The sequence below is a fragment of the Panthera uncia genome (genome assembly GCF_023721935.1).
Source record: "Panthera uncia isolate 11264 chromosome C1 unlocalized genomic scaffold, Puncia_PCG_1.0 HiC_scaffold_4, whole genome shotgun sequence".
Taxonomy (NCBI): domain Eukaryota; kingdom Metazoa; phylum Chordata; class Mammalia; order Carnivora; family Felidae; genus Panthera; species Panthera uncia.
Genome location: NW_026057585.1, coordinates 95,957,806 through 95,970,522, shown reverse-complemented (window position 1 = coordinate 95,970,522; position 12,717 = coordinate 95,957,806). Strand labels below are relative to the sequence as shown.

General features: G+C 53.4%; 1 protein-coding gene and 1 non-coding gene across 3 annotated transcripts in view; one reads left to right on the top strand and one right to left on the bottom strand.

Annotated features, from left to right (window-relative positions):
• Positions 1–6,974: 6,974 nt before the first annotated feature.
• TRNAK-UUU (transfer RNA lysine (anticodon UUU)) lies at positions 6,975–7,047 on the bottom strand. The gene has a single exon. It is a non-coding gene; the product is annotated as a tRNA-Lys (tRNA).
• Positions 7,048–8,868: 1,821 nt separating this feature from the next.
• MIIP (migration and invasion inhibitory protein) overlaps positions 8,869–12,717 on the top strand; it is an 11,065-nt gene continuing 7,216 nt past the window's right edge. The window contains exons 1-4 of one of the 2 annotated variants that reach the window (XM_049618078.1): positions 8,869–8,952; positions 10,684–10,873; positions 11,119–11,454; positions 11,867–11,951. In XM_049618078.1, coding sequence (XP_049474035.1) covers positions 10,745–10,873; positions 11,119–11,454; positions 11,867–11,951 — 550 coding nt within the window. In that variant the 5' untranslated portion in view covers positions 8,869–8,952; positions 10,684–10,744. Of the gene's footprint in view, positions 8,953–9,534; positions 10,874–11,118; positions 11,455–11,866; positions 11,952–12,717 lie in introns of those variants that run through there. The other variant, XM_049618077.1, reaches the window with a different exon arrangement.

Below are 12,717 nucleotides of genomic sequence, written 5' to 3'. Positions count from 1 at the left end.
TGTGGCATCTCAGTTTACTGTTCTTACGCGAACCCGGGTCTGCAGGCCGCGTTCTGAAATGACCTTAAGTTTATTTAGGGGAAGTTCCAACTGTAATCTGCCTGTGGGTTCCTCTTACTCTTGGAAGGGCGCTGATACTCTCAGAAGAACAACGGGCATAACTGATCTTTGAGAACCAGAAATCTAGAGTGATTTCTTGACAGATTTCGCTGTAACTCCAAGCCATTCATTTTTCACTTAAAAAGTAATGACTCAGACTGGCCCACCCTAGTTTGCCTTCTGAGAACTTGGCTGGGAGCTTTTCTTTCTGTTTTTTGAAGGGCCCTCAGCAGGACCGAGTCAGCCTCCCTGGCCCACCACACCTGTCCCCCCGGGCTCTGGCGCCCCCACTCCCTGCACTGTGGTGGGTGGGAGCCTCATCCTTCCACATTCCCGGGCCACAAACTTGGGGCATCATCCTGGACCCCGGTGTCGCTCGCTTCATCCAACCTGTCAGTTCTGGTCTCCAAAATGCCTCTAGACCCTGACTGCTTCCCCGGTCCCTCACAGCCCTTGCTCCGGCCCCGGTCACTGCCACCTAACCTGTCCCCTCTTCCCACCCCTGCCCCGTTGTGCTTGTTTCGAGGCAGCAGGCAGCCAGTGACTTCGCCACAGATTTGAACCAGAACTCAGCTCACGTCACTCCTCTACCCTGGCTCCTGGCCCACCCAGAACAGGCCCAAATCGTCCTGGTGGCCTTTCGGGGTCTGCACTGCCTCCGTCCGCCCCTTGCTCCCTGACACCCTCTGCCTTGGCCACACCGGTTTCTTGCTGTTTGGGACTGCGAGGCACTCACTTTAAGCCTTTGCACAGGCTGACCCTCTGCCTGTTCCTCTGGACATTGCCACCGCTAATTCTTTAACCTCCAAGCCTGCTGGAATGTTCTCTCGTGGTCTGGGTCTACCCAGACCACCCTATTTAAAATCCCTGTCTCTGCCCCTATTGCCTGGCGCTTCTCAGGCCCCTCACCCTGCAGCATTTGGAATAGATGTGTTTCCTAACAGCCATCCCCCAACACCTAATACTGTTTGTTTTGTGTGTCCACGTGCTAGAACATAAGCCCTGCGAGGCCTGAGGCTTTGTCTGTTTTGTTCACTGATCTGTGCCAAGCATCTAGCCCAGTGCCTGACACAGAATCAGAACTCAGTAACTACCCGCTGAATTAATGAATCCTGTCCCGATAACACACATTATCAGCCCTCCGGGGTTGGGAGCCAGGGTTAACAAATGTTCCTGGAAACTTCCTAAAAGTAGGCATGGCTCTAGGGGCTTTGAAATGTTCAAATCTCAGCAGCTGGAGGGCTGATGGAGCCTGGATTGGAGCCCAGGTCCTAATTTCCCAAAGTCCAGCGGCTTTCAAACTTTTTTTCTTTTTTTCTTTTTACCCTTACCCACAATTAGAAACATGATGAACGAGCGCACACCCGCATATATGTATAGGTGAAACCAAAAATTTCTGGTCACTCGGTACCCTTTCTCTGTGGCACACACGTATTTTCTCTTCAGCTGCTGTTTGCAATGCACCGAATTGTTTGCCAGCTACTCTGAGGTGATGACCCATCTTCCAAGCGGGGTGTTCCTCACTCAACACCGCCTGGTTCTCTCTCCCCAGTCAAGACCAGATGCCTGTGGTTTCTCAACCTACCTCATCTGCCCACTGAGAGTTCTGAGGAATCCCAAGAGGTGGGATTTTTGGTCCTCCAGTAACAACGTCCCTATTTAATCACAAAGTATGTAGCCAGAATGTACCCCTCTTCTAAGGTTGGGCCCTCTTCACAGAGGTCAGGTAAATCCACTCCGTCCTCCAGGACAGAGATCTCGGTCTCTGAGTCAGACTCTCAGGCTTGAGATGAGAACAGCCAACTTTTAATGAGAACTTGGGGTGTGTCAGGCATGTAGACGCATGCACCCAAATCTCCTCAAAAAAATCAGTGACTTCTTTGCCTCCTTGTGCAAACGAGGAATTCGATTAATTCAGCGAAATACTGAGTGCCTGCTGGTGCTAATGGGCACGGTGCAAAGCTTTAGAAGTGGCAGCAATGGATGAAGTGGATAAAACTTCCTGGTGTTTTTAGAGCTGGTATGCTAGCGGGGGAAGGCAGACTGTAGGCCAAACCAAGGGAGTCAAAGACATAATGTACCAGAAGATAAGGTCCATGGGGGAAGATGAGTGAGGCAGGGAAGGGTATGGGAGTGTGGTTGGGGTAGGCCTATGAACAGTGCTTCCTGGGCCATTCTAGCACTTCCCCTGGTGCACACAGGACCCGTTCTGTGGGGCACGTGTGCAGGAGACCTGCTGGGCGGGCTGAGCCGGCACACGGCTTTGCATCTGGATGCTCTTCGTCCTTGCCGACTAGATAGTGTCAGCCCTTTCGAGTCTGGTCTCTCCAGCGGTCTGTAGTGGGCTTAATTTGCATTTCCTTGGTGACCCATGAGGCCGGGCACCTCTCACACCCCAGTTATCCTCTCTGTCAGGGGTGATGTGCCTCTCCCGTGTTCTGTCCCTTTCCCCGTCTTGTTCAGATCTTCTCCCATCCGGTGGGCCCTCTTCCGTTCTTCTACTGGTGTCTTTTGACGAGAAGTTCTTAACGCAGTCCAATGGATCAAGACGACGTTTGGAGGCAGGCGGTGGGGGAATGAAACCGGTCCTGTGGATATCTGGGGCAGTGCGTTCTAGACAGAGGGACCGGCGTGTGCAAAGGCCCTGAGGTAGGAGCATGCCCAACGTCTTCAACGGAATGAGACCGGGGAGGCTGGTGCAGAGTGACGGAGGGAGAGAGGAGTAGGAGATTAGGTGCGAAACAGAACTGGAAGCCGGGATCTTACGGGTAAGGACTTTGGCTTTACTCTCGGTGAGGTAGATGCGACTGGAGAGCTTTGAGCAGAGGAGTCACGTGAGCTGACCTCCATCTTAATGGGGTCCTGCGATGGAGGTGGTGAAAAGTGGTCAGGTTCTGGAGGCCTTTTGAGGACAGAAATGATGTGATGTGCTGACAGATGCCACGTCGTGACTCACGGATGACTCGGGGTTCTGGGCACGTGGTAGGATGGGGAGAGCTTTCGTGGAGCAGGTTTGGGGGAAATCAGGAGTTCCGTGTTGGACCTGTTCAGCCTAAGGTCCCTCTGCTGTAGCTGGGTATGAGAACTTGGAGCTCAGGAGGAGTCTGGCCCCGAGGCACACACTTGGGGGTCAGCACACGGATGGTGCTTTGTCCAGACTTCCCCAGGAAGCAGAGCTTCAAGCGGAAGGCTCACGCACCCTCATTTTATTCTGCAGAACAACCCCAGAGAGGAGCAGGGAGGGAGGGAGGTAGAGAAAATGAGAAGGAGGGAGAGCTAGCAGAAGGATGCTTTATCCAGCTGGCTACCATTACACGTGCCTGCAGAATAAGACTGTGACCTTGAGATGCCAGGTACCATTCCTGGTGGGGAGGAAGGGGGAAGAATTTATCCACTATTTCTCTCCTCCCCTTGGTGGAAGAGTTGCCCCTTGGGGCACCGACTCCGCATTTCTGGATCGTGATACGAACGTCGGGGCCCCGCGTTGAGGCCCATGGCGGGTGGTGGAGGTGAGGGGCGCGGGGCGGGGGTGGGCCGGGGGTGGGGTGTGGGCAGGCTGTGCAAGCTGCACGTCACTCAGCCCAGGCAGAGCTAGCGCAACACGCAAGGGAGGCCGGGAGGGTCTGAAGGGGTGCAGAAGGCTTGTGCCAGACAGTCCACCCCTCAACTCACCCAGAGCTGCGCTGTCTTCTCTCCCTTCTTTCCTGGGAGGCGGGGTCTGGGTCTGACCCAACAGAGCCCTACAAGGCGGTAGCCAGCACCGTCTCCGCCTCAGAGGACCAGTGGCCCTGGCTACAGGCCCTGCTGCTACAGCTGGTCCCTCGTCCGCCCCCATCCTAGATCTCCCTTATGCCTCATGCTGCAGCTGCTCTGGTTATTTCCTGGTGGGGTGATCCAGACTTCATCCCTGGGGATCCCAGCCCTTGGTCGTCATGCCCTGGCTGGGCTGTGATCGCCGCGGTTGCCACTTACTGTTAGCAGTGGGTGTGGAAACACCAAGAGCCAGACACCCAAGGGGGCTCCCGACACCCCCCTGCCCCACTGCACAGCCCTGGCTCTTCCAGTGAGCCCACAGGCCCGCTGGTCTGCCAGCAGGAGGGGGCCAATGACCAGGTCACATCTTCCAGTTGATGGGACCCTATTGTGTCCCTGGGCAGAAGCTTCCTGCCCCCAGGCACAGGAAACACAAACTCCAGAAGTGGGTCATCGGAGTGATGAGGGGAGAGGCCTTTTTGACTTCCACCCTCTGCTTCGTGTACCCGTGTGTTGTAGCCGCAGGGGACACAGTGGCGTATCTCAGCTCCTTAGAGAACAGAGCTACGAGGTATGGTTCCTGAGCTCGGTCCTTTCAGGCTGTGCCACCTGGGTGTTGGGGCTCCTGGTGAGATCGGTGGACCCTTTAGTCGGATGCCCACTGTTCCACATTTTGCCAAAAAATGAGCCCTTTGGTGCTGGAAGACGAGCTATTCCCAGCCTGAGTGGCAGAGCCCGGGCTGTGGACGGATTGGCGACGGCAGGGCGGCCCGCCCACAGTGAAGCTTCTTGTCCTCCCGCTTCTAGGTAATTCGGCCTTAAGACTACCTGGGGTATTGTCTGTTGGGGAACTGCCCTCGACAGGCCCCCTGGGAAAAGAACCATTAGGGAAGAAAATAAGGTTCCGCAAGAAATCGTGCGGCCTTACGTTTAGCCCTTGCCATCCCCTATGGGGACTCCTACTCACAGGAAGGATAGCCTCAAGCATTTGCCAGCAAAGGCAGCCAACGAAGGAGAGACATATGGATCCAAAAGCCCCACCCCGGTAACTAAGGAGCGTATCTATGGACGCAGGTCACTCTAACCCCTGGGCCCACTTGGCCCCCAGGAAGCATTCCAGATAACGACTGAACCCAGTCGGTTAAAGTACAGAATGGTTCATTGGTTCCTAGGGGCATTGTCTCTCTGAGAACGTAGAAGGCGTGGGTTTCTAAGGCCCTCCTGGCCCCCCTCCTGGCACCTCGGACCCAGGCGAACACTTTTGTTCTTCAAAACCACGAATGGTTCAGGGAAACAACTAAGAGGTCATGTCCCTGTAACTGTTCCACTTGAGGTGTTGAGAGATAAATGACCTTTCATGAAAACAGCAAAGCAAGTACTTTGTAGATTATAGATAAACATAGATACATAATAAAAACAATGAAAGAAATTAATCAATACGCAAAGGGCAGGAGGGAACGTTACCAAAAAAAAAAAAAAACAAACCAATCATGTTATTCCTTATTGGGTGATGACACTAAGGAACAATTCTAGAATTGGGTACTGCCAGAAAACATAGATGACGTACGCTACAAGGAAATCACTAGCAAATATAATGCCGCATTTGCTACAATAAATCGGCCAGTTCAACACCCTGCTGTTTCTGCGTCCATTTTTATTTTAGTGGTTTATTTTAGTTTTGTTTTATTTTCACTTTTTCGCCGACGCCGTTCATCCTTCGGGAACCCCTGGACCCGCGGGAGCTGGACTCCGGCACGATGGCGTGAGGTCATGTGTGTGTCCCGGGTCACTGCATTCAGGTGATCTAAAGCCCTCACATGGCCGTCCGGGGGAGGGCCCTGCAAGCAGGTCAGGGGAGCTGGTATGTAGAATAGTATCAATTTCAATAGGTATAAATGGCCCCCTTCCATCAGGGGACCGAAGCCATCGATCTGCTACCAGTGGCTGGCTGGTCCCTCGGAGATGGTACATCGAGGGCTCAGCTTTGTTCCTGCTTCAGCAGACCGGGCGTTCGGTGGCAGAGGGACCTCCGTGAGCCTTTGGGAGAGGAGCCCAGGCCACTTTGACCCCTGTCCTCATGGCTGCTCTGTCCCTGGGCCCCCCGTACCCGCTCTAGGGTGGCTGAGGAGGGAGGTCTGCTGACGTCTAGCAGCACATCAGCCTTTCCAGCTACTTTTTTTTTTTTTTAAGTGTTTATTTATTTCGAGAGAGATAAGAGTGCGAGTGGGAGAGGCGCACAGAGGGAGACAGAGAACCCGAAGCAGGCTCCGCACTGTCAGCGCAGAGCCTGATGCAGGGCTCGAACTCAGGAACCGTGAGATCATGACCTGAGCCGAAATCATGAGTTGGGCGCTTAACCAACTGAGCCACCCAGATGCCCCATTCCAGCTGTTTGTTGACCAACCTACTCCCCTGCATCGGACATTCTCTGATGCACTGGAAACGTGAGACCCAGAGACTTAATCCGTTGTGCCCTTCCCATTGGTTTTCACAGGTTCATCTTCCTACCCCTTCCCCAGTTCTCCTGCCCCCACCCCCCATCTTCCAAACTTTTCCTTCCAGGCTCCAGGCCGCCAGCCATTTGCCACCACCCAGGGCATTGTGCGTGTCTGTTCCTCAGGCTGCACATCCCTCTTTATGTGTAGGTGACCAAGTGTGAAGCACACAGCTGTGTCCACTGGGGCAAGGATTAGCCTTTGTCTTTGTCCTCAGGGCCACTCCTGAGAGGGCGTGGTGGCACGAAAGTGGCAGCTGTCCGGGGCGCCTGGGTGGCGCAGTCGGTTAAGCGTCCGACTTCAGCCAGGTCACGATCTCGCGGTCTGTGAGTTCGAGCCCCACGTCAGGCTCTGGGCTGATGGCTCGGAGCCTGGAGCCTGTTTCCGATTCTGTGTCTCCCTCTCTCTCTGACCCTCCCCCGTTCATGCTCTGTCTCTCTCTGTCCCAAAAATAAATAAAAAACGTTGAAAAAAAAAAAAAAAAAGAAAAAGAAAGTGGCAGCTGTCCATTCCAGCTACTACAAACACAATGTGCCCCATGAGGCCAAGTTCTTGTTTCCTTTATTTGCTTCACATCTCTTAACAGCTTTATCGGGTATTTATTTATTTATTTAAAGGTAAGCTCTACGCCCAACACGAGGTTTGAACTCATGACCCTAAGATCAAAAGTTCCATGCTCTACCAATTGAGCCAGCCAGGCACTCCTACCAAGATGTAATTTTATAGGGGCGCCTGGGTGGCTCAGTTCACTAAGCGTCTGACTCTTGATTTCGGCTCCAGTATGATCTCATGGTTCATGGGATCAAGCCCTGGGTTGGGCTCTGCACAGTGCGGCTTCAGATTTTCTCTCTTCTTTCTCTGCCCCTTCCCTCCTCCTCTCTCTCTCAAAAGAAATAAATAAACACTTAAAAAGATATAATTTAGGGGCGCCTGGGTGGCTCGGTGCGTTAAGCATCGACTTCAGCTCAGGTCATGATCTCATGGTTCGTGAGTTCGAGCCCCGCGTCGGGCTCCGTGCTGCCAGCTCGGAGCCTGGAGCTGCTTCAGATTCCGTGTCTCCCTCTCTCTCTCTGACCTTTCCCCGCTCGCACTCTGTCTCTCTCTCTCTCTCAAAAATAAATAAAACATTTAAAAAATTTTTAAAAAATAAGATATAATTTATATGGAACAAACTGCACATTTAGAGTGTACAATTTAATAACTTTAGACATATATATGCACCACATGCACCATGAGACCATCACAACCCAGACAGTGAACGTATCCATCACCGCCAAGGTTTCCTCGTGCCCCTTTACCATGCCTCCTTCCACTCGATCTCCTAGCAACCACTTATCTTTCTATCGCTACAGAGCTACAGATCAGTTTACATTTTCTAAAGTTTTATACAGATGGAAAGTACAGTATGTACTCTTTCTTTTCCATGCAGTGTAACTGTCTTGAGATGCATCCATATTGTGCATACCAATAGTTTATTCATTTTTATTGCTGAGTAGTATCCACTGTATGGATATACCGCAATTTGTTTATCCATTTACCTGTTGACAGATGTTTGGATAAAGCTGCTGTGAACATTCCTATGCAAATCTTTGTATGGACAATTTTTTTTTCTTCTTGGATAAATGCTTAGGGGTAGAATGACTGGATTGTATAGAGGATACGAATTCAATTAAAAGAAAACCCAGCTTTATTGAGGTGTAATTTACATACCACAAAATTCAATCATTTAAGCAAGTTTACAAAGTCGCGCAGCCTTCACCACAATCCAATTTTAGAACATGTCCATCACCCCAAAATGATCCCTCTCTCCCTTTCTCTTTCTCCTTCCCTTTTTTCCCCTTCCTTCCTCCCTCCTATCCTTTCTTCCTTTCTCTCTGTTAATTTGCTGAATCAAGCTGATTAGTTTAAAAATGCTCTGAGCAAGTCACTTCATCTTTTATGGCCTCGTTTTTGTTTTCGCTGTAAAATGGGGCTGGCATGCACTGGCCTATGGAAAATACCTGGAACATAGCACTCCGCATACATTATAGGTATCTGTATTCGTGCTAATTTACTCCCTTTCCTCCAGGCAAGGACCCCTCTTCATTCTTCTCTGCCCCCCCAATGCCTAGTACAGGGCCTCTTAGCACAAAGTAGGCACGATAAATACCGGAAAGAAAGTATGGAAGAATGGGTCTCCAGCCACCGCCTACCCCAGCCCTGCCTGGCATCCCTCAGCAGAATTCTGCTTAGCGGGAGCAGCGCTGGGTCCAGACTTCGAAACTGCCCCAGCCAAACCCCCGCGAGTTCGGCCGCCCCATCCTGACCAATCGGAGCTCGCCCTCCGGGAGCCCGCTCCAGACCGATAGTCGACGTCCAGTACACGACCTTGGAAATTGACCAATCAGCTATTGAGTCCCTCTGTTAGTCCCGCCCCAATGTTGAAACTGCCGCTTCGGAACGCCGAGTAACGTTCGCAGGAGCGTCCGACTCCTCCTGCAATCTGGCCAATCAGGACGGCCGGATCTGGCCCCGCCCCCAGCGGCAGCGTCGCGTGGGGCGAGAAGGGCGGGACTACGGGCTGCGAAAGCGGCGTCAGGCTTGCGGGTTTCCAGGTTTCCAGGAGGTGAGCGCGGAAGCTGCGGGGCCGCCGTGAGGCGGAAGGACTCGGCGGGAGGCCCCGGCGGGAGGCCCCACGTGCGCCCCCGCGGAGGATCCGGGGACCGCGATGGGAAGGAAGGGGGAGGCTGAGCCTCTTTTCTTGGGAGCGTCCGGCAGTTTTGCTGCTCCTGTTTGTCTTGTGAACGTCGCCTTCCCGTTGCATTTGCGCCGCTGTTAGCTTCCCAGAGCGCAGCCGGAGCAAGAATCGTCTATACTCGGGACGCGTGTGTGGGGGCGTGTCCGGTGTAGTCTGTTTTTTCGACCTCAGCCCCTGCAGCCTGGCCCTGAGAAGGGGGCTCCTGGTGACGGCGATCCAGAAGTGTGGGTGGGAGGGAGGGTTGAGGTCGGGCCGGGTTTCTGCGAGTAGGGTCTGGCCCGACCCAGTGTTAAAGCCGGGAGGGTGCACATTCTGGGACATTGAGTTTCTGGGTGGAGCCTGGGCCTGGAGCCCTGAGAGGATTAGGCAGCGCCTTCCCCTAGTCTGCAGAAATCCCTTCCAGAAGCATCTCTGTGCTCTGTGTTCCTGAGCCTGGATCCCGGGGGGGGGGGGGGGGGGTGAAGAATGAGGAGAGGAGAAGGCTTCCCAAGCACCTCTCTGCACAAGGGAGAGGCTGGAGTGACCATGGACCCTGTAGCCAGATTTGGGTTCACATCCTGGCCTTGTCACTAGCTGTGTGACGTGGGGCAAGTTGGTTAACTTCTCTGAACTTTGGTTTCTTCATTTCTAAAATGGAAGGGTGGGCAGGATAGAGGGAAGAGCCCGTTCAGGAGCCTGATTTGTGTTGGATTCCCAAGTTACAATACTTTACATTTGTAGACTTGCCCTGATTGTTTTCTACATATTATCCTAATATCTACATATTTCTACATATTATCCAAATTTTACTGTTAAAGGGGATTGTTCTCTTTTGGCGTGTAAGCGAACACACTCTGGCCAGTTTAGTAATAAGAGACGTTTGTGGGATGCTCACTCTGTACCAGGTACCATAGTAAGGTTTAACATGCATTATCTCATTTAATCCCTGCAGTAACACACAGTCTCTCTCAAAAATAAATAAACTTAAAATAAAAAAAAAATAAAATAAAAATAGGGCGCCTGGGTAGCTCAGTCGGTTAAGTGGCCAACTCTTGGTTTCGGCTCAGGTCGTAATCTCACAGTTTGGGGCTCAAGCCCCACGTCGGGCCCCGCGCTGATGGTGTGGAGCCTGCCTGGGATTCTCTCTCTCCTGCTCTCTCTGCTCTCCCTCTCTCAAAAAATAAGTAAACTTGGGGCGCCTGGGTGGCTTGGTCGGTTGGGCTGCCGACTTCGGCTCAGGTCATGATCTCGCGGTCCGTGAGTTCGAGCCCCGCGTCGGGCTCTGTGCTGACAGCTCAGAGCCTGGAGCCTGTTTCAGATTCTGTGTCTCCCTCTCTCTGACCCTCCCCCGTTCATGCTCTGTCTCTCTCTGTCTCAAAAATAAATAAACGTTAAAAAAAAAAAATTAAAAAAAAAAAAGCTTAAAAAAAAAAACAATCTCTACAGTAACCTTACGCGTTAGATACTGTCATCAACTCTGTTTGGCAGATGAGGAAACTGAGGCACAGGGAGATTAAGTCACTTGGTTGGGGCTACACAGTTAGGGAGTTCCAGAGCGGGGATTCGAACCCAGGCCTCCGGCTCCACTGGCAGCCCAGTGTCCTGCTGTTCTGGCTTCAGGTAGAAGAGCTGGGCCTGGTTCCTGGCCCGGAGGGGGCTCCGCAGCCCAGGAGGAAGCCTCATGGTAACGCCTGGGATGGTGGAGACCGAGGACTCGGTGCAGCTGCGGCAGCTCAGTCTGGTGCTCCTGAGGCAGCTGTGGGTCGGGCAAGATGCTGTGCGGCGGTCGGTGGCCAAGGCAGCCTCAGGGGTGAGCACCCGCCTTGAGAACTCCCGGGGGTGTGGAGGGGGCTGCCCGACCAGGCCAGAATCCAGACCTCCAGTGCAGCGTGCCCAGTTTGGTGGCGAAGGGGAAACTGAGGCCCAGCGAGGAAGGGACTGGGTGGGACGTGCAGAGGCCGCAGCAGGAAGGAGGACCCAGGCTCTCGTGCCTAGTGCAGGCCAGCTGGGCGTGTGACCGGGCCGCTGCCTGGTGACCTGGCCTCTCTGTTCCAGTCAACCCGGGACTCCAGCAGCAGCTGTGACTCCCAGACTCCATCGTCCCAGGAGACGTCCTCGGTGGCCCCGAGAGCCTCCAGCCTTCAGGGTGCCCACCAGGGTGGCCCCTGTGATATGTCCTGGGCTGGCGGGGCCAGCTCTGGAGTGATGTCTCTCCCACCTGCCGCATACCGACGCCGGCCGTCCCTGGGTTCGCTGAGGCCCTGCTCGGCGCCCTTACTGGCCATCTCAGACCCGGATGGCACAGAGCTTTCAGGAGAGCCGGACAGGCCGGGGCCTCAGGAGGCCCAGGCCCAGAGGTCCATCCTGGATCAACAAAGCAGGCCGTCCAAGGTAACGTGGGAGAAAAGAACTTCCTTGAACGTCCGTTCGCCTGTCTGACAAATGCAGTCATGGGCAGCCTCCCTTACGGGGTGAGAGGCTTCCAGAAGATTCCTCGAGTCATGTCCAGCTCACCCTAAGTGCTCGAAAAGTGGTGGTGGTAGTTTCTCAGCACTTTGGGAAGAAGGTGGTGAGCCTGTTATACAGATGGGAAGACCAAGGCTCTGAGGCTTGGTCAGAGTCCCACATAAGGGGAGCTTGGGGGGCCAGTTCTTATCCTCCAGCTCCCGAGTCCGTGGCCGAGCCCCGGGGCCCATGTCAGGGTATAAGTTAAGACACAGCTCCTTTCCTTCCCCCAAGGCGGGATCTCCTTCGGGCTGGGCCTGCAGGCCTAGTCTTTGCCCCTCTTTGTCTCCCTCCTCAGCCAAGAGTGACCTTCGGTGATGAGTCTTCAGTGCCTGACAGGAGCTGGCGCCTCAGACCATACTTGGGCTACGACTGGATCGCAGGTATGGCCGCTTCCAGATACCTGCCTGAGCCCCTGTCGGGACTGAATGAATGAATGAGTCAGAGCTGCCATATTCTTTAGTATTTATTGCTGCTAGGCCCTTGCAAAACTCTGTATGCGTTTCACTCTTTACCTTTTACTGCCCGTCCCCCTCTGCCCCCACCCCCAGCAACCTCAGTGGCCCAGCTGCTCTCCCTTTGGCTTCGTCCACCCTGTTCCTATCTATTTTGACATGACAGCCAGAATGAATTTTTAAACATGGGGATCAGAATACTTAGCAGTTAGAAGAAAATCCAAAGTCCTCATTTAGACTTAGGGGGTATGACCTAGCCTCACTTAGCTCTGTTGACATGACCTCTGACTATCCACTTTCTGGCTCTTTGCTCCAGCTTCTCTGGTCTCCTTGGTGGTCCTTGAACCTGCCATACTCATGGTCACCCCAGGGCCTTTGCGCTTGCTAGTCCTACTGCCTGGCGTGCGCTTCCCCAGGTTCACACCCTGTGGTTCCTTTTCATCCCTGAGGGCCCAGCTTAAAGTCTAGGCCTTTCTTGCGAGCATACTGTCGTAGGGCCACTGCCCCCTGCGTCATTGCCTGTGGCATTAATCATTTGTATGTTCTTCGTATCGTTTGTTCTCAGGAATCGTCTTGTTTCCTGTTCTTTTTTTTTTTTCTTGAAGTTTTTATTTATTTAAGTAATCTCTACATCCAGTGTGGGGCTTGAACTCCCAACCCCGAGATCACTTTCTTCCAACGGAGCCAGCCAGGC